This window comes from Lissotriton vulgaris, chromosome 3_1, assembly GCF_964263255.1.
Source record: "Lissotriton vulgaris chromosome 3_1, aLisVul1.2, whole genome shotgun sequence".
NCBI lineage: Eukaryota > Metazoa > Chordata > Amphibia > Caudata > Salamandridae > Lissotriton > Lissotriton vulgaris.
Genome location: NC_141689.1, coordinates 1,140,990,294 through 1,141,017,876, shown reverse-complemented (window position 1 = coordinate 1,141,017,876; position 27,583 = coordinate 1,140,990,294). Strand labels below are relative to the sequence as shown.

Here is a 27,583-nt window from a genome sequence, read left to right as displayed (position 1 = left end):
ATACATGTCTGTGAACGAGTTTATGCTTCTTTGGATGAAAATATGTGTCAGAGAATGTAAATACGATTATAGGGTACGTACCTGCACCTATGCCTATGCTTTACGCTTTCTGTAAGGGTATAATAATATATTGAAATACTGAAAAACAAGCGAAAAAAAGATGTCACTACATGTATATGCAACATAAAGATATGTATGACTGGGTATGTCAAGGAGATTGTCTGTATACATGCTTCTCTGTATATGGGTTTATGCATCAGTATATAAGGATATACATATATAGAGAATTATTTTATTAAATTACAGTCTATGTATATTTGTGCTGAACCTACATGTGTGTGCCTGGCCATGTAAATATGATTACATGTATGTACATACGGGTATACATATAGATATATATCGTATATGCCTTTAATAGAAACATGGCTATTTTTAAGATGTGTATGTGTATGTTGGTGTGTCTGAATTACAGAATGACCTATTACTTACCTAGCCCCTCCACGGGAAACACCCATTACAACGACGGTCTTTTCACGCCCTGCCATCGCAACGTGCCTTTAACATCGCACGAGGCTTTACATCGCATGCTTTTAGAATGCATGCTACAACTGCGCATTAACTTATACATCGCTAGCAATGACAACGCGTGCTGCGAAGATGCCTGCGCGCCTGCCTGCTGGATTGTGACAGATAACGTCCCAGATGCGATGACATAAGGGGGCATATTATCAAGGGGGTTTATCTCCGCTTTTTTGGCTTTAAAAGCCAAGAAAGCGGAGATAAAATGATCTCCCTATTACCTAGCTGTTGCTAACACCAGTTAGCGACAGCTAGTAGGAGATAGCGACCATCTTGGGCCCCACTTTGCATGTCAGTGATATTTATCCTAATGACATGCAAAGTGGGCGTGCCAAGATGTTAGCAACTGGAAACAGTCGCTAACATCGCTATCTCCTATTATCAACTTTTGGAGATATTCGCGCTAAGCGCGAATATCTCCAAAAGCTAACACCTGCTCTGAGCAGTTCTTAGCCATGTTTTCCAATGGGAGGTGGATAACATGGCTAAGAGCATTAGCTTGGTAATGCATGAATATCGCTGACTTTTCAGCGATATTCATGCATTGCGGCGATTTTTATCGCATTTGCGATAAACCTTGGTAATACCAAGGTTTATTTGCGGTAAAAAACGCCGCAGCTCAGCGGTAAATGTTTGTCTCTAACCAAGCAATAGCGATAATTATCGCTATTGCTTGGTAATATGCCCCCTGGTTTCTTTGATCACATATGCGTGCTGGATTACGGGTGTGAACAATGAATTCAGGTAATGAACTGCTTTTTAAATGCAATAAAATGCATAACTGTTGGTTTCGGTAAAGCAAACCAGCACGAGATTATGATGATAGATGTGTGCACAAGATTACGGGTGTGAACATTGAATTCTGGATTTACTGCAAGATGACAGATGCGTGCACAAGATTAGGGGTGTGAACATTTGGGAAAATATTGATTCCGGGTGTGAACATTTGGGAATATATTGGCAAAAGATGGGTATGTGCAAGATGAAACATATTGGCAAAAGATGCGCGTGTGCAAGATGACAGATGCGTGACAAAATTAGTAGAAATTAGGTTATATAATTCAAACTTGTTCAGAAAAGGGATAGATGAATGATGGATGGATAGATGGATGTTTGAAAGTGTGGGTGGATGAATGATGGATGGAAGGATGAATGGGTGGGTGGATGGATGAAGGATGGATGTATGGATCGAAGGATGAAAGGGTGGATGGAAGAAGGATGGATGTATGGATGGATAAAAGGGTGCATGGGTGCATGATGGATGGATGGATGGATGTGTGAAAAGGTGGGTGGATGAATGATGGATGGATGGATCGAAGGATGACAGGGTGGATGGAAGAAGGATGGATGTATGGATGGGAGGATGAAAGGGTGGATGGATGAAGGATAGATGTATGGATGGATAAAAGGGTGCATGGGTGCATGGATAAAGGGAAACACCCATTACAACGATGGATGAAGATGCAATTAGCATAGCCTCTGCAGATGGATGACATATTAGCAAAGGCTGGCACTATGACATGGGAGATGAAAGACGGGTTATGACATTATGTGTGACAGATGACGTCATAGCTACCAATAACAACGCGTTCTGCGATGACATGGGAGATGGAAGATGACGGATTATGCGATGACATGGGATGCGTGGCAGATGACGTCATAGCATAGCCACGGGAGATGAAGATGCAATTAGCATAGCCACAGCAGATGGATGACATATTAGCAAAGCCTGGCACTATGACATGGGAGATGGAAGATGGCAAATTATGACATTATGCGTGACAGATGACGTCATAGCTACCAATAACAACGCGTGATGAAGATGCAATTAGCATAGCCACAGCAGATGGATGACATATTAGCAAAGGCTGGCACTATAGCACATGATGAGACATGATGAGCTGCGATGAAAAACATATTGGCAAAGGCTGGCACTAGATGCGGAAGATGACATATAACATGCCACATGCGTGCATATGACAGATGCGCATTATGACTGATGAAAGATGACATGGCAGATGGAAAAGAAGTTTTTGGGGGGGATCAGGAACACGGAAGATGACAGATGCGTGCACCGATTATGACAGCATATTAGCAAAGGCTGGCACTATAGCACATGATGCGACATGATGAGCTGCGATGAAAAACATATTGGCAAAGGCTGGCACTAGATGCGGAAGATGACATATAACATGCCACATGCGTGCAGATGCGACATGAGCACTATAGCAGATGATGCGACATGAGTGCTACGATGTGTGCGTGCAAGATGACATGTGCGTGCACAAGATTATTCAAGTAACTAATAGACAAACAAAAATGTGCTTTGCGCAACACAAACACACCAATGAATATGATGTCCCGAAACGCATCATCTCTTTGTAGAATCCAGCGTATAGAAGCGTTCAGAATCATATTGTGTATTCCACAGTATAATAAAAGAATCATGCAAATGATAACGCAATGGCAGTCATTCACATTACAGTGTGGCTCAATAATTAGAGCAGCAGACCCTGATGCAGAGGTCTAGCCCGGGACCAGGGTTCAATTCCCTGCCTCGGCGGGTCTTGGGCTCAAAATTCCACAGACCTGATAATTCTCGCCTCGGTGCCTATTCCAATCATGGAGTCCCACTCTGCAACTCTGGGCAATAGCTTGCTTAATCTCCACAACGGCCCCCACAACGCTAAGGATGCCTGGCCTCCACCTTGGGGGTGCCTAGGAGTGGACGCCTTACAGGGAAAGCCAGGATGGGTTCCACAGCGGTATTCGTACAAGTGCTTTGAGACCCTTGCGGGTGAGTAGAGCGCTATACAAGTATCAATTTACATTTACATTTAAGGCGAAATTAGCAGATTCTCTCTGGTGATGAAACCCTGTTGCAAGGTGGCCCTTCTTTTGAAAGGTAGTGGCATCCATGAGTTTACATCATGTGTGACAGGCCAGCAGGGGCGCCACCTACCTACTAATAATGCAATAAAACACGTGTCTGCTGCCTTCGTGTTGATAGTTGAAGGCCACAGAGCTATTTTTCACGCTCATGTTTTGTTTTGCAGAGTGCAGTCACGTCTTGCAAAGCACAGATAAAAAATACTTAAAATTCTGCTCACTTCTGGTAGAATGAGATTCAGCCCTGTCTGATCTGGCGAACTCCTGAATACATGTTTACTGTAAGTGCCTCCCGGCTGTTGTTTCAATATATAAATAATTATGAAAATCAGCGCAGAGTCCTATTTCTTCCAGGATTACAATAGAACACGCCCCAGATACTTAATAAACACAGTGGAAAAACTGATGTAATAGCATGCGATTTCGTCAACTGCGTTATATTTGCCTTAAGCAGCAGAGACACTAAAATAGCGTGGGAACAGCATGCGCAGTGAATGCCTGCGATGTAATGCCTTTAACGATGTAAAAACTGCGTGGTCATTGCTGGCGTTGTTATGGTTGGCGATGTATCATCATACATCCCAATCCACTGTATGCCACTCCACTGTATGAAATTCCACTGTACGCTATGACATTGTAAATCACTCCATTCTATAGCATAACACTCTATGCCAGTCCACTCAACGCCAATACTATACTATACTATACTCAACGTGATTCCACTGTATGATGCTCCACTCTATGTCACTCTACTCTACACTATTCCACTATATGCCACTCCACTCTACGTCACTACACTGTACACCACTCCACTGTACACCGCTCCACTGTACACCGCTCCACCGTATGCAACTATACTCTACGCTATTTCACTCTACAACACTCCACTCTAGGCCACTCCACAATATGCAATTACACTGTACACTACTACAATCTACCCCACTCCACTCTACAACACTTCACTCTATGGTATTCCACTCTACAAAACTCCACTCTATGCTTCTACACTGTATGTCATTCCACTCTATGCCACTCCAGTCTATGCTATTCCACCATGCGCCACTACACTGTACCTCACTCCACTCTACTCTATTCTACCCCACTGCACCCTGCCCCACTCTATGCTTTACACACTATGCCTCTCCATTCTACGCCACTCCACTCTACCGCACTCCAGTGTATGCTGTTACATTGCATGACACTCCAGTATATGCCACTCCACTCTTCGTTATTCCGGTGTATGCCACTACACTATATACCTCATTTCACTCTACACATTTCCACTCTACAACACTCCAATGTATGCTACTACCCTCTATTCCACTCCACCGTACATCACTACACTCTAACATAATCCACTGTACGCCACTGCACTGTGCACCACTCCACTCAATGTCACTCCATTCCACTGTACACTACTACACTGTGCGCAAATGCACTCTACACTAGTCCACTGTTCACAACTCCACTGTACGACCCTCCCTTCTATGCTATTCCACTCTATGCCACTCCATTCTACACCACTCCACTGTACACCGCTTTGATTTTAGCTATTCCAGTATACACCACTCCACTGTAAACCACTTCACTCTACGCCACTCTACTCTACCCCACTCCGCTCTATGCCACTCTACTCTATGCCACTCCAGTCATCGCCACTGTACAGTACGCCACTCCACTATATGCCACTCCACTCTATGACAATCCACTTTATGCTATTGCACTATACTTCACTCAACTTTATTGCACTATATTCCACTCCTCTATCAGCTACTCCACTTCATGCCACTCCACTCTACGCCACTACATTATGCACTACTACACTCTGTGCTATTCCATTGTACACAACTTCACTCTACACCACCCCCAAGTGTGATATTACACTGTACACCACTAGAGTCACTTTAAGGTGTGGGCAAAGTGGGTTCCAGCCCAGGGACCATGACAGATCTGGCTCCGTGCTTCACACAGCCCTGCCCTGATGACCTTGAATAATTTTTTGAAATAGATTGCTTTAAATACCTTTATCCTGTATGGCAATGTGTTGGAGTATATTTCTGATATTTTATCGAGAAGTATTTTGCTTATGGTTTTAAACACAATGCAACATCCAATAATATTGTTTCTTTTTTGAGAAATGACAGTGGGTCGCCAAGATTATTTACAATAATATTAGTGAGCTGCCTCTATATTACAATATTGAAAACACACATCACTATTCCTGAATATTAGATGGAAACACATTTAGAATTATGACCTGTCTGCTTGTGCAGTGTCAGTCCATGGCCTCAAAGGGCACAATAAAGCTGAAATTGGTTTGTAAATTCAAAGCTGCTCCGAATAGGGGCCCCTCAAATATGTGGGGTCCAGGGTCTCCAAAATCCTTAAGATATCACTGTATGCCACTACAGTCTACTGCACTGCACTCTACCCTGCTCCACTCTACAACATTCCACTCTACAGTACTCCATTCTACAACAGTCAACTCTATTCCACTGCACTGTACACCACTGCACTGTATACCACTCCACTGTGCACCACACCAGTTTACACTATTCCACTGTTCACCACTTCACTGCACCTCACTCTACTTTACGCAACTCTACTGTACGGAATGCCACTGTACGCCACTCCACTTTATGCTATTCCGCTCTACTCCATTCCGCTCTATGCTACATTACTCTAAACCAGTCTAGTGTACAATATTCCACTGTATGCCACTCCAGTGTATTCAACTCCACTGTACACCACTCCGCGCTACTCCACAGCACACTTCTACACTATACCTCACCCCACTCTATGCCAGTCTACTCTAGAACAGTCCACTGTGCACCATTCACTCTATGCCACTCTGCTGTATGCCACTACACTCTACGCCTGCGGTTCCCAAACTGTGCGCCGCGGCGCCCTGGTGCGCCGTTATGAGTTGTCAGGGGCGCCGCGGCACGATGTGGGAAATTGCAGCTGCATTGCTAGAAATATACAAATGCCACCTGCAATATTGGCATACATACGCAGCTCTGACCATTGTTGGAGGAGCGATATTGCTGCCGTGAGGCACGTGGGACCCTCTTCGCAAGGAAATAAAGTAAGAAAGTGAAGTCCGTTTTAAGTAACACTCGGGCCGCTGGAGTGTTGGTACTGGGATGGGAGGGATTCCTGTTTGTTCCGTAGAACAGTACGGGAGTAGAATCTTGTGAGCCCCGGCATAAAATCAAGAAGGGCAAGATCGAAGGTTAGGTCACTTACTGAGCAGTTTTAAGCTCCTCAACCTCGGCAATGATGCATTCATATGACTGCTTTAGTCTGTGACTGTGTACTTGCTGAGTTGCAATCCGCCGCTTTAGGTTAATAATATTAGGAGAATGTTATTCACTTTTGAATGTTCCAGATGCATGGCGTTTTTTTTTTATGAGTCTCACATAATTATTAGTGCTGCTTTAAATTCAGCTGCTGTGCTTTCTTTTTTTTTTTTAAACATACTTTATTGGCTTTTTTAATTTTGTATATCATACCATCATGTTATATATCGTGTACCAACATTCATGTCTTAATAAGTATACACATGCCTACTGCATAGTCCTGCTGCAGCATAGCTGTACATAATATGTTTATGTAACAATTGTAGTAGTCCCAGTTGCTGTGCTTTCGCGTTCAAATATTTGCCCCCACTGCACAGTTCGTGATGGCGCTAAACAAGATGAAGCAACTTTCCTACATACAATGCTCGGACACAATTGTACACAATTATGAAGAATTTTAGTGAAAGCCATTCAGGGCCAGCCCACAACCACAAGCATTTAATGGGGTGTATTAAATTAATTTCTGCTTGCGAGTTTGCCTCTTGGGTGCATTTTTCCTTCAGTATGCAATGCTAACACCGAGTGGCTCTGTCTTAACTTGGTGGAATTTAACTCCAGATTAGCCAAGAGTTCTACTGGGTTTGGTCTAGAATAGATTAGAAAAATGACGATGGCTCTGTCTGTAAACGCACATTTGAAGGTGTTGTTCAAACAAAATACACTTTTTTAAAATGTGATTGTAAATGCATATTCCATATATTCAATATGAAATATGCATTTACAATGAAATAAAAAAAGTGTATTTTGTTTAAAAAACATCTTCAAATGTGCGTTTACAGACAGGGCCATCGTCATTTTTCTAATCTATTCTAGACCAAACCCAGTAGAACTCTCGGATGGTTTCTGAAAGGGGAATACATTCAAATATTACTGAAACATCAGTATGGTCACTGGCTTTAATACAGCCTCCCACGCCTGAGTTCCCGCCGCATTTACATTCTCGATGAGAGAAAACGTATCAGCACATAAAACAAATGTTTGTTTTTCCCCTTTTGCAACTATTATCTTTTTATTTTGTTACAAATATGATTAAATACCTTCTTTGCATCCAATTTAATTTAAGGAAGACAACAGGAAGTACTCCCGAGGGTGGGCTTATATCCCCCCACCCGCCCACTGGTAAAAAAAATGGTGGGGAGCCACGGCAAACTGCCAATTAGGTCAAGGGAGCCACGGGTCAAAAAAGTTTGGGAACCACTGCTCTACGCTATTACACTATACACCAATCCGCTCTACACTATTCCACTGTACACAACTCCACTGTAGAGCACTCCACTCTATGCTAGTCCACTCTATGCCACTGCACTAGTTGCTACTTATCTGTACGCCACTCTAATATACTGTATTGCACTGCACTTCACTACACTTCTACGCCACTCTACTGTACCTCACTCCACCCTGTGCCAATCCACTCTACACCACTCCACTCTGTCACTCGGGTCTACGAGCATGCACTCTACGCTAGTCCCCTCTACGTTACTCCACTTTAAGTTACTGCACTCTAAGCTATTTCACTGTATACCACTCCTCTCTATGACGCTCCACTGTACGACACTCCACTATATGCTATTTAACTCTGTGTCCCTACAGTCTACGACACTCCACTATGCGCAATTCTGCTCTATGCCACTCCACTCTTTGACACTCCACCATATGCTTTTGTACTGTATGCAGCTACACTGTACCTCACTTCAGTGTATCCCACTCCACACCACTGCACTCTACGCTTCACCACTGTACGCTATTAAACTCTATCACACTACAATTCATGCCACCCCACTCTTCGTCACTCCACTGTATGCTATTCTACTGTACGCCACTCAGTGCCACTCCACTACTGTGCCGCACTTTACTGTACAAAATTCCACTCTATGTCACTCCACTATACACCACTAACTGTACACTGTTCCACTGTACGCCACTCCACTGTATCACATTCTGCTCAACTCCACTCCACTCCACTCTACAACGCTATATCTAGAACAGTACACTTAACAACACTTCCCTCCATTCTACTGTACCACACTGCACGTAATGACACTCCACTTAATGACTGTAAACACTACAATTTACAATTTTTTTAATTAAAAATAAAAAAAACATTGAAATTCAATGAAAGAAACAAAGGTTAAACCTTTGTTATAGTTAGGAAAACTGAATAACATCTTCAAATGATCATAACTCCCACACGTCCACACACAATGGATTCAACTCGGTTACCAAAATACATTAACTTTAGCTCGTCACTCTACCATGCAGTGTGTTGTCGCAAAAGATTTGATTTGCAATGTTATAACTGTTCTTGGAAATACTATTATTTTACATGGTGTAAGTGAAATAACATAAAATGCTATAAGCAGTGCATGGAGATAGGGTGACCAACTGGCATTGGTGCAAATTCAGGACGGTGAGTGTGAAAATTCAGGACAAAGGGTCAAAATTCAGGACACAAATTCAGGACAGGAGGTCAAAATTCAGGACAAAACTTCAGGACAATAGGTACGTTTTACAGACACATTAGAGGTCGCGCAATAGTATATAAGTAAGCCCAGCCATTTCCAAACATATTCAACCGTTTGCAAACCTATCCATCATGTATCCTTCCATCTATCATTTCACTCATCCATCCCTTCATCCATCCCCTCATCCATCCTTTCACTCATCTCCATTATCCATCCATCCATCCATCCACCATTTCACCCTATCCACCTGTACACTTATCCATCCACTCTTTATCCCATCCATCCATTCACTCATCCATTCAGCCATTTACCCTTTCACCAATCCAGCCATCCTTTCACTTACTAATCCTTCCACCCATCCACTATTTTATTCATCCATCCATCCTCCCTTTCTCTCTCCATCGACCCTTTCACTTAGCCATCCTTCCATCCATCCATCCACCCACCCATCCATCCATCTACTCATCCACTCATGAATCCATCCATTGATCCTATCACTCATCCATCTATCATTTCACTCCTTCACACATCTATTCATCCTTTTGTCCATCTACCCTCCCTTTCACTCACTCATCCATTCTTACATCCACACGTCCATTCATTCACCCTTGCACTTATCAATCCATCAATCCATCCATCATTTCACTCATCCACCTACCCACCCATCATCCACCCAACCATCCTCCCACCCACCATCCACCCACCCACTCATCCATCCTTTCACCCACCCACCATCCAATCCACTGATCCATCCTTTCACCCACCCACTATCCACCCACCCACTCATCCATCCAGCCATCCTTTCACCCACCCACGCACTCATCCATCCATCCATCCTTTCACCCACCCACTCATCATCCATCCATCCTTTCACCCACCGACTCTCCATCCATCCATCCTTTCACCCACCCATCATCCATCCATCCATCCATCCATCATCCATCCTTCCCCTCATCATCCATCCATCCTTTTCCCTCATCATCCATCCATCCTTTTACCTCATCATCCATCCATCCTTTTCCCTCATCATCCATCCATCCTTCCCCTCATCATCCATCCATCCTTCCCCTCATCATCCATCCATCATTTTACCTACCCCCTCATCATCCATCCATTCCCTAATCATCCATCCATCCCTCCCTTCACGCACCCCCTCATCATCCATCCTTCCCCTCATCATCCATCCCCTCATAATCCATCCATCCATCCTTCCCCTCATCATCCATCCTTCCCCTCATCATCCATCTGTCCTTCCCCTCATCATCCATCCTTCCCCTCATCATCCATCCCCTCATCATCCATCCATCCTTTTCCCTCATCATCCATCCATCCATCCTTCTACCCACCCACTCATCATCCATCCTTCCCCTCATCATCCATCCATCCTTCCCCTCATCATCCATCCATCCATCCTTTTACCCACCCCCTCATCATCCATCCATTCCATAATCATCCATCCATCCATCCTTTCACGCACCCCCTCATCATCCATCCATCCATCCACCCTTCCCCTCATCATTCATCCTTTCACCCACCCCCTCATCATCCATCCATCCATCCCCTCAAAATCCATCCATCCATCCTTCCCCTCATCATCCATCCATCCTTTCACCCACCCATCCATCCATCCTTCCCCTCTATCCATCCCCTCATCCATCCATCCATCCCCTCACCCATCCATCCATCCCCTCACCCATCCATCCACCCCTCACCCATCCATCCATCCCCTCATCCATCCTTTCCCGTCATCCATCCATCTTTCCCCTCATCCATCCTTCCTTTAATCCATCATCCATCCTTCCCCTCACCCATCCATCCATCCCATCCATTTATATTTCCCCTCATCCATCCATCCATCCATCTCCTGATCCATCCATCCTTCCCCTCCATCCATCCACTCCATCCATCCTTCCCTCATCCATCCATCCTTCCCCTCCATCCATCCATCCTTCTCCTCATCCATCATCCTTCCCCTCATCCATCTTTCCCCTCATCCATCATCCAGCTACCCTTCCACCCATACATCCAGCTATTTACATTTTCTCTCCATCCTTCCCCTCACTCATCAATCCATCCATCCTCTCTCATTAGCCATTTATTCAATCTTTCATTCATCCATTCACCCTTTCACTAATTCATCCAGCCATTCACCCATCCCTTCACTTACTTACTCGCCGACCTTTCCATATTAATTTTGAGCTGAGCCCTTTTGAGAATAGGCCCATCAAGAACTTCACCCTCGCTGCAGGGGCCGTTCCAGGACTGGGACAGAAGCCACCCAGGGAGGAGACAGGATCCACCACAGGGGGGGACAAGAGCCACCACAGGTGGGGGTGGACTGGAGCCACCACATGGGGGGGACAGGTGCCATCACTGAGGGGAGGGCAGGAGCCATCACAGGAGAGGGAACACAGGGGTGGGCATGCAGTATTCTAGTATCATCTTGGGCTCCTCTCCTGCACAAGACAATGAGAAGACAGGCTCTCTGTCCAAAATGCCATCCCCCACTGTGATGTACAGTACTTACAGGAGATACTCTAAGAGAACTGATTGAACTGATTGTCCTCCATACTTTGTTATTCAGTGTGGGTGCGATTGTGCCATTTCTTTATTTTCTTACATTATAGACTGCATGTTTGAAGAACCGAGGTTTGCTTACAATTTAGTGACAGTAATTAAGCTCTGTGAAGAGAACCACGTGCTGCCTCGGTGTAATCAGGGGTGTAATCTGGCCGAGTCTGGGATGTTTGGGGCCCTGGGTAAAAATGGAATGTGTGAGCCCCCCTCTAAATAGCAGAGACATGACACATTCTGGGCTGTTTGCATGTGAATAGATGTCGCAGCTCCTGAACCGGCAGCCCCTCCCTCTCAGTCACCTTCGAAGCACCTCTTAACAGGTCATCAAGGGCTGGAGGTGTGAGGGTTACCATCCCGCTGTGCCTCTCCAATGCTGAGGAGCTTTGGTGCAGCATCGGAGTGAAGAAAAGAGGTGGGTGCAAGCTGTGCCGGCTTTAGGGTGGAGCAACCAGTGCCCTGTTAAAATGACGGACAAATGGCGTCCGTTAAAGATTCCTTCACGGACAACGGACAGGCGGGCGAAATTACGGACTGTCCGTGAAATTTACGGACGGTTGGTCACCCTACATGGAGATGGTGTGAGTTATACTACAAACGTACTGTGCACTCTAAATCAGGCCAGAAGGGAAATACCAAATATGAGCTTCTTTATTCTAGCAACACATCCAGGTATCTAGACAGTAGTATTAGAATGTTATCTTGAAACGAGAGTTTTCCAAACGATATCAAAACTGTGCGATTTTTTTGGGTTATGGAAGCGGTTACATCGTGGAAGTGGTAGGAATCGAACTCTTTAAGGACGCAATTATGAACCCTGCCACCATGTGTGGCAGTTAAGCATTTTTTTCTTACCAATTCTAACTTAGATTGATCTAGAATATTTATATCAGATAAGCGATTAAAGTCAACAGGGCACAGCCATTTTCTTACTCTCGTAAGTTAGATCGATAAAATAAACTGGTCACAGAGAAAAAAGCTCTGATTCGGGTCCCACGTTGTAATAACCAAACCATTTTACTCTGTGGCCACTAGATGATGGCAAGCTATGCCTGTATATTGTATGTTTCTGTTACGTAGCGTCACTTGCTCGACACTCAGGTCCTGTTACGGAGTTCAATTTCAGTATTAACAAGTAGCAAACTATGTACATTAATTTAGCAAGTTATAATTCCAAAGTTTTAATGACGACGCATGTAAGGTATGGTAAATATTTCAATGGCTATGGATTTTATATTCTTCTGGCCACACACTTTATCACTTCCCCAACTTTCAAGGAGCAAATAGCAAGAATTTGCAATGTTTTAAGTCAGATAACATAGGAGACACCCGAATATAATAATTGTTTTAATTAGATATATATACACACAGCAGTGGCTTGGTATGTTTGGCTGAAAGCCCGAAACCGGTCCGTGGATGCTTGTTTCCAGTCCAGGGAGGACCTGGACTGTTCCCATGGGGCACAGGGTCAAGACTGATTTGCATATGGCTGGGTTCAAACTGGAATGGCATGGTGAGCAAAAAAACGATGGGTTTAGGCCCAGATCTCTGTACTGGGGTGAATGTATGGCATTGTTCTGCATTCTGTCCATCAACTGTTGTTTTTGCATTGGTATGTTTGGCCCCAAGTATTCAAAGTTTGATATTCATTTATTTGGCTCAGCTCAAAAGCCATGCAATAATCATAGCAAACATTAATGCTGATAACTGTCAAAGTTAAAATTATTAAACAAAGACCCATAAGCTGTTTCTTAATACATAAAAAGCGCAAAGAGGAAAGTAATTGAGTGCAGAGAGCACAGAAAGAACTCTTCTATAGACCTCTAGCACCACGACGCTGTGCTGCAGAACGGGACCAAAGATACACAGGGCATAGTGTTGTGGGCTCATCTGTGGTTTTTGCTCCAAGTAATAGGATTAGCATTTCCTTCGTGGGGTCATGGACAGAGTGCAGAAGAGCATAAAATGAGTGGCTGCCTCTTTCAGGCACTTTTTACAAGTGCATGGCCAGAATTATGGGGCATATTATCAAGAACAGCGTTAAAATTATCGCCAGTTTAGCAGCAGAAGGGACATATTATCAAGGGCCAGCGAAAATTTTATCGCTGCGTTTCCGTCCATTTTTGTTTGGACGAAATGCGACAATAAAATTATTGCTTTATTTACAAGAGCATGCCAACGCGTGTTTAATGGGTTTAGCACTGGCTTCAACATCGCATCGCCTTGCATCGCTAATGAGATGCAAAGGAGGCGTGTCCCGTGAAACAACATGGGATAATATCGCTAACCCAGCTTCTCTCTATTTTCAAGTGTATCGCTAACACGCATAGCGATATTAAAATCAGCGCTAACCGGGTATATCGCCGGTTTGTTACGCCTGCTATTTTTCTTACTTAGCCATATCTATAATGGGAGGTGGATTGTCATGCTGAGTCCTCGTCTCCCTATCTACAAGGTATTCCCTAATGCAGTTTTCTATCGCTGGAATTCAGGTGATTTTGACTCTTTCCGACGCTTTTGCCTGGATTTCTATCGCCTCGGCGATGCACGTTGGTAATAGTGCGCTAACCGGGCGACAGATTTCGCCGATAGTCGGCGTTAAAATTTTACACGCTAAAAGCAGCCAGCGATAAATATCGCTGCCGCTTGATGATATGCCCCATAAACTATAGCTAAAGCAGCGATAATGGGCTTGATAATATGCCCTCGAGAATTCCAATAGAAGCCCAGGTTCACACCAGAACATGGACTTCTATTGGAATTCTCAAGCATATTATCAAGCCCATTATCGCCACTTTAGCTGCAGTTTTCTGCCGCTAAACCGGCGATCATTTTTAGCGCCGTTCTTGATAATATGCCCCTTGGAACTTTGGGGCATATTAGCAAGAACCTCATTAAAATTATTGCTGTTTTAGCTAAAGGAAACTGCAGCTAAAACGGCGATAATGGGCTTGCTAATATGCGTTATAGAATTCCAATAGAAGCTCAGGTTAGAAGTCCTGCACATCTAACCTGGGCTTCTACTGGAATTCAATAACGCATATTAGCAAGCCCATTATCGCCGCTTTAGGGGCAGTTTCCTGTTGCTAAAACAGCGATAATTTTAACGAGGTTCTTGCTAATATGCCCCCAGGCGTTGGCCATCTTGCAAAAGTGCTCTAACAGGCAATGGTCAGAGATTCGCTACATTGGCAGGTCTATCTTGGGTTTAATTTTAGACTGATCTCAAAGCATTGCTATGTTTTTATGTTTAGGTAATTCCGAAGAAGTGTGCAGCCAGGGTTGCTATTAGTTGAGACAGTGATTTACAATCTGTGTGTTTACATAATCTGTTATAGACACTTTTAATACATCGTTGCCTCTAAGCGCCCGCTGTGCCGATTCAGGGGGAAGCGAGCGATGCATTTCGAACCACCAAGGGGCATATCAGCAACAACCGGGGATAATTATAGCTAAGCGTACTTAGCGCTAGGATAATTATCGCCGGGTATCACTGGTTTTTATCGCGGACATAGCGTGCTATCAGCAACCCATATCTCCAAAGCGATAGAAATCAAAGCGTTAGCTTCAAAACAGTGCGGTTATTGCTGGGAAACTGTCGATAATCACACTGTGACAGGCGATACCTTGCTGATAGGACAGGGGGGACGTAGCCATGTAATCCACCTCCCATTGGATTACATGGCTAAATCAGATGAAAAGCAGGCAGACAGAAACCTGGTTAAGCGCTGTTAGCACTTCTTTTAATATTGCTAAGCAGGTTAGTGATTTGCTTGTTAATTGGAGTAATGTCGTTTAGCGACATTTCCCACTGAAGTTTGGGAAGGTATGCCCACTCAGCATCTAATTAGAGATGCAAAGCTGGGCGTTATGAGTAGGGCACTAAGGCAAGGATCCACGAGATAGTGTGACCTTGCAGATAAGGCGATAAAAGTTTCGCCACTTTTCGGGCGAAAACTGACGCAAAAGCGGCAATAATTTTATAAGGCCGCCTTGCTGATATGCCCCCAAGATGTTAGGCGAAGCATAAAGGCATGAGTGAGTTTTACGAATTAGGTCACAGAAGGGTGGTCCTGGCATAGAGTATTATTCACGCGCTGAGGTGTCATTCCCTAAGTGGCATGTGATGTATACCTGTTCACTGTCAATGTTAATTTGGGATCCGCAAGCCTGTGGTGTGGTTCAATGTTGGTGATACTACACATGTATTGCTGTGCCACATGTTTGGTTTGCAAAAACACACAGTGCCCATACCACAATTACTTAATCAATACTTTGATAGGGAAAGAAACCAATTTATTGTGACTTCCCTAAGACAATCTTACTTTGTGTCCATTATTTTATGCTTTTTATCTGTTTCGAAAACTTATAACAGAAAAAAGGACAATACATGCTCAATATTTACAAGACTAAATGCACTTTGTACAAGCTTAAAACATAAACATTATGTACAATTTAAAACATTTTTGCATCAAACATTTATACACAGACAACAAAATATATTACATTCAAACCATTTTTTTTTTAGGGGGAATATGAAACAACTTAGTGACTTATAAGCGTTTGAGTACTGGACCAGCCGGTCCTAGTATGTTACATATGACAATTTATTCCGCCCAAACAAAACTGCCGACGCGTTTCTAGACCAGGCGTGGCATCACTGGTCTTTCATCAGGGCTGTGGATTCTGAATTTAAATTTTTCGTGTAATATATTTTGTTGTCTGTGTATAAATGTTTGATGCAAAAATGTTTTAAATTGTACATAATGTTTATGTTTGAAGCTTGTACAAAGTGCATTTAGTCTTGTAAATATTGTGCATGTATTGTCCTTTTTTCTGTTATAAGTTTTCGAAAAAGATAAAAAGCATAAAATAATGGACACAAAGTAAGATTGTCTTAGGGAAGTCACAATAAATTGGTTTCTTTCCCTATCAAAGTATTGATTAAGTAATTGTGGTGTGGGCACTGTGTGTTTTTGCGATTTAAAAGAAGGTCTAGCCCTCACTGCAAGTTCACGGACCTATCCCCTGTTGTTGTCACATGTTTGGTTTGAGCACACATCAGTCATATTTGGCTGCTGGTCAATGCCGCTGACACACCTGCAAGTGTTTGTGGCTGTGCTCGCGCGAATGCATAATGCTTCATGTGCACATCCGGTGCACACATGTCTGTAACAAATCGTCAGAGCTTCAACCTATATTTCTTCCAGTACTTTGGGAATGACCTAGAACTGGCATCAGTTGTTGATAGGTGCATACATATGACTTTGTTTGTTTTTCAGGTTCGCTGTTCCCTGTTAACTCGAAAGTGCTGATGCAGGCCCCTCTGCCTATAATCCCTTATGACATTTGCAGTAAACCGAAACATTGGTGGGACCAGCTCAGACCTTCCATGATCTGCGCGGGTTACATAGCTCCTGAACAGCCAAAGTCTGCGTGTGAGGTAAGTTCGAGTTTGTTTACTTTTGTACATTAAATTGTAAATTGTTTTTTCTAGATGCAAATATGAATTTCACGTTTTGCTTGAAAACAGAAAAACATGGATTTTCTACCTTCTGAAGTATTAAAGCATACAACTGCGAAGGCATTACTTTACTTCAGAATTTAATAAAAAATCTGCACATTCTACGTAACATGCTAAGGCCTGTGGTGCTCTGTGGTACCTGATGTCCAACGGGTAGGAAACAGCTGCGTATCAGATTAGGAACAACATGGGTTGGCTCAGCCGGTGCATGTAAACAGAAGTCCACCTAGGCAGTGGACTCGTGCAGTGATCCTTGAGGGAAGCGGGTGCTGCTCCGTCGTGTGGTCTTAAGGGAAAGAATCCTCACTAGGAATAGAGGGGCATATTACCAAGCAATAGCGATAATTATCGCTATTGCTTGGTTAGAGACAAAAATTTACAGCCGAGCTGCGGCGATTTTTATCGCAGATAAACCTTGGTATTACCAAGGTTTATCGCAAATGCGATAAAAATCGGCCGCAATGCATGAATATCGCTGAAAAGTCAGCAATATTCATGCATTACCGAGCTAATGCTCTTAGCCATGTTATCCACCTCCCATTGGATAACATGGCTAAGAACTGCTCAGGGCAGGTGTTAGCTTTTGGAGATATTCGCGCTTAGCGCGAATATCTCCAAAAGTTGGTAATAGGAGATAGCGATGTTAGCGACTGTTTCCAGTCGCTAACATCTTGGCACGCCCACTTTGCATGTCATTAGTGATAAATATCACTGACATGCAAAGTGGGGCCCAAGATGGTCGCTATCTCCTACTAGCTGTCGCTAACTGGTGTTAGCGACAGCTAGGTAATAGGGAGAAAATTTTATCTCCGCTTTCTTGGCTTTTAAAGCCAAAAAAGCAGAGATAAACCCCCTTGATAATATGCCCCAGAGTGCCTTATCTTTGTTTAGCAACAAAGAAACCACTGGTCCACACATCTGACACCATACTGTAGCTGCAGAGATATTTATTTTATTAAATGGAAAAGCAATGGGTGTGTGCAACATCCATCTGCAAAACAGAGGGATCCTTTTTGGAAGGATGAATTCCTCTTGAGGTCTCCTGAAAAACTTAAGTCAGAATACCATCTAAAAGCTTATGGGAAATCACACAGTATGTCCAGTGTTTCAGTCCCCAGTGGCCTTTGACAAGTAAAATTGGCTGTGCCATAAGTGTGTTTTTCCTTCAATAGGGTCTACTGTCTACACAGCCCCCACTCCTGGCACCATTGCCGTATGTTCTGTGGATGCTATGTGTACTGTCTTATTCCTTATCTTCTTTACCTCTCCTGAAGATGGAAAAAAATGCTGTGGCACTGTTTTTTTCTTAAGAGTTTCAACCAGGGCTCAAGTCGTAAAAAAAGAAGTTGGGGGACACTGTCACTGGAAGTGACGTCACAAAAGGAAGTGACGTCAGGAAAGGTGCCGAGCTCCTCGTCCCAGAGAGACCAAAGAGTGAAGTCCAGCTGTTTGGCAGGGGGGACTGCGTCCCCCCAGTAAAATAAGTGGGGGGACGCAGTCCACCCGCGTGGTACCCCGACTCGAGCCCTGGTTTTAACCCTCTCATCCATAACTGTGGGTGCTCTCTTTAAATATGCTGCCAGCAGCCTTTCCGTGGGATCCCTAGGCACTAAGCCTGGCATGCTGCTATTCTTTGGGGTATGCGCCCACTCCAGGTCCTGGGCTGCCTAGTTACCCTAACTCAAGAAAGAGTTGATGATTTTAGGTTCCAGTTCAAACATTCATCTACTTATGTTGCGTGGTGTCCTGCACTGTATCAACTTAAGGAGGTCACGTCAGTGTCAGTCAACAGAGGAAGGTGGGAGCAGACTCCCAGCCGCAGCAACCTCCCGGCTCAGGGAGGCCTAGTGGGCTCTTTACATCTTGTGGACCCAGTGGAGCATATTCTAACCTTAGGCCAAAGCTAAGGCTCCGCCAGCGTGGCATATCCGCGGACTGCAGCAAGGCAGCTTCTCTTCTAGCAATCTGATTGGCTCGAACTAATCAGAAGCTATTCTGTTCAGATAGATTTCAGACATCCCTTCTTAGTCTCCTGACCAATCACCTCATCCGGACTGGCCATAAACCCCCCAACCCCTCACATAACTATTGATTCACTTCTACTTAACCCACCATTTCTACGTTGTGTCAGTGCCCTGCCACTGATACAGTCAAGAGACATCAGACACACTGGTGCTCCCATTCTCCTCTCAGATTCATATCTGTGACCCAGTACAGCCTGCCTGCACTCATTCATATAATGACCCTGGAGAGGAAACCCCTACATCATTTTCAGAGCTCAGTCGGCCCTATTATCTACAAATACGCAACTGAACTTAGCCAGGACTCTACAGGAGGACTGAGCCGCGCCGCAAGCCATGAGTACTAGCAGTGGCTGTAGCCCATCTCTGCTGGTGATGAGTCCCAAGCCTTGTGCACTAATATTTATCCATTTGTGAAATGGGAAATACTACAGAGCCAATGGCCTCAGCCAGGCGAAGAGTAGGGATTCATATTAGATCTCTGAACTTCATCCCGCACAAACGTAAACAGACATAGCCATCTCTCAGTCGCTGCAGTATATGTCTCCTGATGAGCCAGAGAAAAATACTCTATTAAAAATGAACCAGGCTCACATACTGAACCTATGCTGTTACTTTGTTATCCTATAAACACACAGGTCTATAAACGGGGTGGGACAGAATAGAAAATAGTTCAGGCAGCAAATAAGTGGCTGGATCACAGCTCTTGTTGAACGTTTTTGCATATAATTAAGGTTCCTTGTTTTCTGTTTTTACTGATTTTTACAGATAAATCCAGACAGAAAACATTAATTTTTATGTCTCTATTTATTTTTAAATGTGGATAAATACTGATATTGGGTTGCTTTTTGAGTAATTCTAAATACGGCCTGTCATGACTGCCAGGCCAATAGATGTGTGGATTGATAGATAATGGGGTTAAAAAAGAAAGGAACGTTAATAAAGAGGCTTTAACAGCAGTTAAGGTTGTTACAGAAATGTGCATATTTTCATATAAGTGCACCGATTTATCTTCTGCGGGTGTTCACAGCACTGAAATCTGGCAGACATTCAAGTATGAGTGCATATTTATCGGTTATTTAAATGTTGAAATATACTCATTTCAGCTTAATTTTCCCACAAAACCCAAAATAAATATGGATAAATACAGATAAAATTAGCAAAAAATAAATACAGACGGAAATGTCAAAAAAAAGAAATACCATAAAACTGGAAGCCCTACATATAATTTAACCAAGCCAGACAGCTCATCAATATCCAGATTTTCTTTACATACTTACATTCGCCACAAAATATGCAAATGCATATTTAATAGGGGTACTCCTACAAACAACGCTCATGCGGCATCTCACAATACTTGTAGTGTGGGTACAATTGAATGGTCCTTGTATCCCAGAAGCCTGATCTTGAATCTCGACATGACTTCGCCCCGGGCCCTGTCTCGGATTCCTCTTCCCTCTCCAGCCATCTGACAAGTCGATGGGCTCCTTGGTGACATTTCTTCAGCAATCCGTCTCCGCACCGATTTCGAGTCTAATCCAAAACCTGTGCACTGGTGTATTCCACAGGGCTCACCAAGATCACCACTCCAGTTTATTGTCTATATATATGGTCCTATTGACAAAAGAACTGCACAGTAATTAGATTTATGTACACCAATAACAATAGCTACTGGTTCGTCTGAATCCATAAGATAGCATCCCATTACAAAATGCAGATACTATTTGATGTTGAATGTCAAGTAGTTCCCTAAAACAAAATCCTACTGAGGGAGATTTTCCTTACATGAGTAGATTCTCCACTGTGGGAAGCTACCCTCTGACTCCTGTCATTGGCGCCATGCCCCAACAGTGCGCAACATGAAGAATCTAATAAATGATCAAAAATTAAATTTAAATCAAAGAAAAGCACCTACCTGCAGGTGCTGTAGGGAGTGTGGGTTAGCTATGGGCAGAAGAATACAGACTGTTGACATCTTTTTGGGAGGTACGTTTGAGGCGTGTAATGTGCAACAGTGGAGACGGGGGCGCAGCTTCCATTGGTGCAGCAGGTGCAGTGGCACCGGGGTCCAGAGGCTTAAGGGGCCTGCTGAACCCTGATTATGGCTGTATTTCACAGTTCGAACGGCAGCCAGTGATGGCATTTCTTTCCTTGCACTAGGGCTCATGACACACTGGCCATGCCGCAGACTAGAGACTTGATTTTTCATATCAAACTGACAATTTTCCCTCATCGCCGTGTGTCGGCTCCCCTCCCCACCCCGGCCCACCGCTCTTACCTGCACGGGCCGCTCCTGAATATGAGCCATGCGAATAAGAATAATATGTGTATTCACGTGTCTCTGTGTTTCTGGCTCTCCAAATATCTCTAACGCCCAGAGACTCTACCCGATATGGGAGGGTCATGTTTCTTATTTACCTAGACCCATCCTTCCTACTAATGTGCAAGTGATTATTTTATTAAAGTCTCCGCCCACAACGACCCGTCCATCCGGAGCCGAGGCAGTACCTTTGGTCAGTTTGATTAAAGTTGGTTCAAGCAAGGTCCACAGGACAATATACATTAACCCAGACTAAGCCTTCCTGTGCAGAGAACCGAAATTTAGGGCATATCTCCCCTAGCTTGTCTGGTATTGCATCCGAGCACAGCCCTTCTTGTTGTTTCAGCATCTGGCAACAATGAACTCTTTTGAAAATTTGAGGTAAAATGGCTGTAACCAGCAAATGACGAGAAGGTTCGAAGGCCTCTGAAACAGCATCCCAAATTGTTTTGTTAATGCTCAAAAATACTTTTAAATCATTTGGCTGCGTGATTTGGGATTGGCCCGTTGTATACCGGCCTTAGGAGGGGTTTGATTACACATTGCTTTCAGGGAGATCGTCTGTGCGGTAAGGAAAGCTAAGAACATATTTTATCCTTGGCAGAGGAGATACCTGCCCTGTGATTGTAGTAACACTTTTCATAATATTTCGTTATCTGAGAACTCTATATTAAATACCAACTAATACTCGTTGTCTTCATGTTGCACCTGGCACACTGTGTGTTGTATTTCTTTTGTAATAAAGACAACATTCCTGTTTGCCATTGCACTGGAACCCCTGGCCGCACTGATCCTACAGGCTATGTCGGACTGGGGAATCAAAGTGGGAGATGCCACTCATCCGGTGTCCCATCTTACTGCATTCAGTGAATTGTTGAGACCGCAGATTAATCATAGGAAATCCCTGGTGTTCCCACTGGCTGTGCGTGAAATAGCTACCTCACCTTACGTGTCAATCTACTGGGAAACGGGTACATTTTGGTACCAGAGGGGCTTACCCCCAGATTCATCATGCTCTCTCTTTTGCGAGTCCTTAATAGCGATTATTAAGGAATCGCTATTAAAGACTCGCAAAACGGGAAGCATGTAGAAATCGCAAAATTTATAGCGATTTCTACATCTTCCCTATTTGCGATTCGCTAATTGCGAATCGCAAATAAGGAATGACTCCCCATTCATTCCTATGGGCCTAAGGCCCATAGGAATGAATGGGGAGTCAATCCTTATTTGCGATTAGCAATTAGCGAATCGCAAATAAGGAAGCGATTTCAAGGGTGCCAGAGTGTCCAAAGGACACCCTGTAGCACCCCTGAAATGGTGATTAACACTGGTGTTGCGCACACACACATGTCCAAGGGACATGTGTGTGTGCAACATCCAACTTAGAAAAATGCACTAAAGTGCATTTTTCTAAGTTTTCGCTATTTACCACGAAGTCAGACTTCGCAGTAAATAGCGGCCAAAAATTGCGAATTCGCAATTTTAAAATGGTTCATGAATTGCATTTAAGGAATCTCAAATAGAGATCCCTTAAATGCAATTCTTCGCAATTTAGCGATTTCAGATTTTGCGAATATTGCATTTGGGATGATGAATTCCAAATGCAATAAAAGCGCTCGCAAAGGGCCAGATTCGCAGAATCTGGCCCTTTGCGAGCCGATTTTACCTTCATGAATCTGGCTGTTAGTTCCTCCGTACGATTATGGAATTCACTCCCCCTTCCCCCCCTTGGATGCATCGAGTGCTCCATCGCAACCAAAACTTTTGATGTCAGGGGGTTGGAGTAATGATCCCATACATCATACTGCATCTATGTGGGAGCGTACTGTTAGTGTGATCTTGGGGAAAGCCCCCTTGGCCCAAGATTTTGTATTCTGGGATCATCCAGCATTTTGGGTTCTTACTGACTCAGTGGACATCTCGGGCTGGAGGTTGGGAAGGTGTAAATCATTGGGGGGTCTTTTCCCAACAAATAATTCATCACATTTGAGGCTGCTCGGGACACTTTTCAGATGAAGACGGGACAGTTCCTTCAATATGCCAGTATTTCAACCATTGTGTGAGAATTGTGGCCCCGTCTTTTCGCAGACCCTTGGGGGCCTCTAACAATTGGGTGGTGGCTGGCATCTAGGCTCCTTCTTATACAAAGCCATGTCTGCAGACCAAAGAGTTGGCCCATTCCCAGCAAAGGAGGCCTGGAATGGTGACCTCTAGGTATAGCTTGAAGATGCACGATGGGCTAGAATATGTTTCTTGGTGATAACAATATCTCGTAACACTAGGTTCAAACTTATCTACTTTAATTTCTTGCGCCTGATCTATGTTACACCTGTGATACTTCCTAGGACGGATCCCTAGTAGACTCTTGCATTGCCCTCGGTGACCCGCACATGTAGCCACCTTCTTACTTCAGGGATGGGATTGCCAGGAGTTACAAACATTTTGGCTGCATGTGTCCTCTTGAACGAGTGGGGTGATGCATACACCTGTGGCCCTGGAACCTGTGGTATGCCTGTTGGGGGATGTTCCCTGGCATAAAGGCCGAGAGATGGCTTCAAAATTCTGGAACCAATTGCTCCTCTTGGCCAAGAGGAGGGTGGCGATTATCTGGATGGGTCAGAGGGGACCGAGTGTGTAGCGCTGGGCAGCGGATGTGGCTCAATGGGCTTTGGCAGAGGGGATTCGCTTGAGGGGCTGTAGGCGCAGTGATAAGACTGAGGAGGATTTGGAGGTGTGGGCCCGTCTCCTTGCCAGGTTTGTATATCCTGAGGGGTCCCATTCAGCCACCTCTGATGGGGAGGTTCTAGATTACAATAGAGACGAATAACTCCAATTCAATTGAACTCCGGAGCTTCCTGTTAACAGTTCCTGGATATGTCCTTGTTGTCACTGCTCATACATGTATAAATGGAGTTGGGGATATCTTCAGACAGTACTACTGATTTGCTTTGTTAGCACATGACCTGCCAACCTGCGACACTGTTTTCATGGCTGTTTTTTTCCTTCTTTGTAGTTTTATTCATGGCTTTTTTCACAACATAATACTGACATGTTATGTTCTTTATGCAAAAAAGAAAGTTCTTAAAAATAAATACAACTTTAAAAAATACATTAAAAAATCAAAATGTATCTGTGCTTTGTAAAAGAATAATTGTATAACTCATTATCTGACACAAATGTGTTTTGGTCCTGTCTGACCAATACAATAAGTGAATTTTGTATGTTTGACACTTTGTAGGGGAGTCATATACGTTCCATCTGGTTCAAAGTGATCAGGCGGATGCTATTGACAGAATAGAAGTCCCTCAGTATTCATCAATTATTTTAGGAAGGGAACGAGAGGTTACAATCCAGCTTTGGGCCATGAATCAGGATGGTGACCTATAATCTGCAGTCCTCAACTCATGAAGATCTTTGTGTAAGCACCGAAGTGTCAATGTTCAAAAATATTAGTCTGCAAATTCAAATTTAAATGATCAAATGTGGGAAAGCTGTCAAATAAAGCCAACCACCAGATGTTTTCTGTTATATTACCATATTTGCCAACATTCTGTGACCCCAAAAGGTAGGATTTACAGGTGTCAACGTGGATAATTAGCACAGTAAAAACATGACCGAAAATCACATCTCATTATCATTGTACCAACTAACCCTGGGCGTAGTTTGCGAAGTAGCGCTATGCATAGCTACGCATAGCTAAGCGAAGTGCACTTTGCACTACGCGAGCTACGCGTAGCGCTACGCAAACTGTGTAGTGCGCTGTTCACGATAATTGTACAGTGCCAGATGCTTGTCCGCACTGTGCAATCATTGAAAACGGCATCTTGTACAGTGCGAGCTGTCTTTTACTGACGCTCAAGTCAATTTTTACTCGAGCGGCAGCTTTCTCAACGCGGACTGGCAGTTTCTCATTGTGAGCGGTCGCGAGCATACGCGACCATTTGCAATGAGAAACCTGACCTCCCCGCATTGAGAAGCTCGCCGGGAGGTTTATTTTCCACACTCACGATCGGCAACCTGATGTTGCTGATCGCAAACGAGGAAAAAGTCTCGGCGGGATGTCATTTTGCTTGCTCGCCAACTTGACGTTGAGGACCGCGAGCAAGCAAAAAATGACTGCTGCACTACGCTACGCGTGTTTGCACTGTGCTACGTGCAATTCGCGTAGTGCGAAGTAGCGCAAACTTCGCAAACTACGCGAGCGCAGTGTAGTGCTTTGCCCAGGCTTAGTGCCAACAACAACATCACTGGAAATCACATGACATGAACTCAAATCTATATCAGAGGGAATACTCATGTGGATTCTTGCCTAGATGACATCACTAAACTTAAATTGCTTGGCATAATTGAGTGGAGCCAGCCTTAATCCTCGTTATTTCAGGTTGTGCACAGTCCTCTGCATTTAACCAGTCTGTCAATGAAAAGGTCAATTTAATTACATCTTGACCTGTGTTTTTCCTCTTCAGGGAGACACTGGCGGACCTCTGGCTTGTAACTCTACATCTGCAAAGCTATGGGAAGTCCATGGAATTATGAGTTTCTCAACATCCAACTGCCTGGCGGATACCAAACCACCCGTCTTCACGCGAGTATCTGCCTACAGAGACTGGATTGAAGACAAAATCAAAAGGTTTACTTTTGAAAACCAGGGCTCATAATCTCCGAAGAACATGCTACCCCGAGAAAATGGAATATCTTAAAGAATTATCTGAATGGTTTTGATCATAAAAAAACCTCACTCATTGGAAATTAAGTCCTTAATTTAGTGAGGTTGTGTTCTGCCACACACTGTAGATCACAGGATGCTGCAAAATTGCCCTCCTCAACCCCTTTGCTGCACCCTTGCTCTCCCCAAACACCCTACCCACAGGCTTATGTTACTTGGTCCAGACACCTCAACTCTGTCCCCACTATTGCTTGAAGTAATTGTCCCATGTCGACCCTACCCCCCATCATCTCTTGTGGAGTTGTAACTCCTCCACCCAGTTCCTCAACCCAATTGTACAGAACTCATTGTTTCATATCTCGGCTTATATTATATAAATCCACATAAACTGGCAAACAACATGTTCCGGCAACTTGTCTTGAAGGATACTTGATGCAGACTCATGTTAGAGTCCTTGTCCAGTGTACTACATGAAGTGTGCATATCTACCTAACGTAGTTCCTAAGTCACATTTGTTTAATGGCAATTATTTTTTTTATTTATAAACATAATTAATGTCATTGCCAAAAGACCGAGTAAACGAAATTATAGTAGTGTGGCAGTGTTTACGCTCAATGATACTCAGCGAGAGATGCAATGTGGATTGTAACCCAAATTTCTGAAGTCTGTAATTTTTTTTCTGAGATGATAGTGCCCTATAAGTAACTTATTTACTAAGACACACGTATTGAGAATTTTTGATTGCTTTAAGAACCAAGTGAACCTATGCCTTTTGTAGTATTTACTATCTGCCCAATCAACAGCCTTCTTTGTTATTGGGATGACATGTAGCTGCCACAAGAATGCGTGCTGCTCATTGGACGTGTCGCCTTAGCATTTCTCTCCGTGAATTAAAGATATTAAAAATATAAGCGGTGAATGAGATTAATATGGTGTATGTTTAATTATTATTTACCTGGACATGGAAAAGGGAGACATGGAGAAAGATCAAATTGAAAGGGATATATTTTGATCCACCAACTGACAAGAAAAGATAGGATAACGGTGTGCTCAGGTCATGGTTACCAGACCTTACCCTCTATCCACATGGGATTCAGGAAGGGTATGTCGAAAACAATATTGAATTTTAGCTTCACAATGTTTCAAATGTGTGCACGGGGGGATACAATAAGACACAAATAAAGTC

The 27,583-nt window shown here is 43.7% G+C and overlaps 1 protein-coding gene across 1 annotated transcript in view; it reads left to right on the top strand.

Moving 5' to 3' along the window:
- The window catches only part of LOC147727573 (ovochymase-2-like), a 455,363-nt gene extending 428,038 nt beyond the window's left edge, over window positions 1-27,325 (top strand). Inside the window, exons 24-25 of the mRNA XM_086961618.1 lie at window positions 17,149-17,309; window positions 26,198-27,325. Of these exons, the coding sequence (XP_086817744.1) occupies window positions 17,149-17,309; window positions 26,198-26,389 (353 nt within the window). The 3' untranslated portion in view covers window positions 26,390-27,325. The remainder of the gene's footprint in view (window positions 1-17,148; window positions 17,310-26,197) is intronic.
- The last annotated feature ends 258 nt before the right edge of the window (window positions 27,326-27,583 follow it).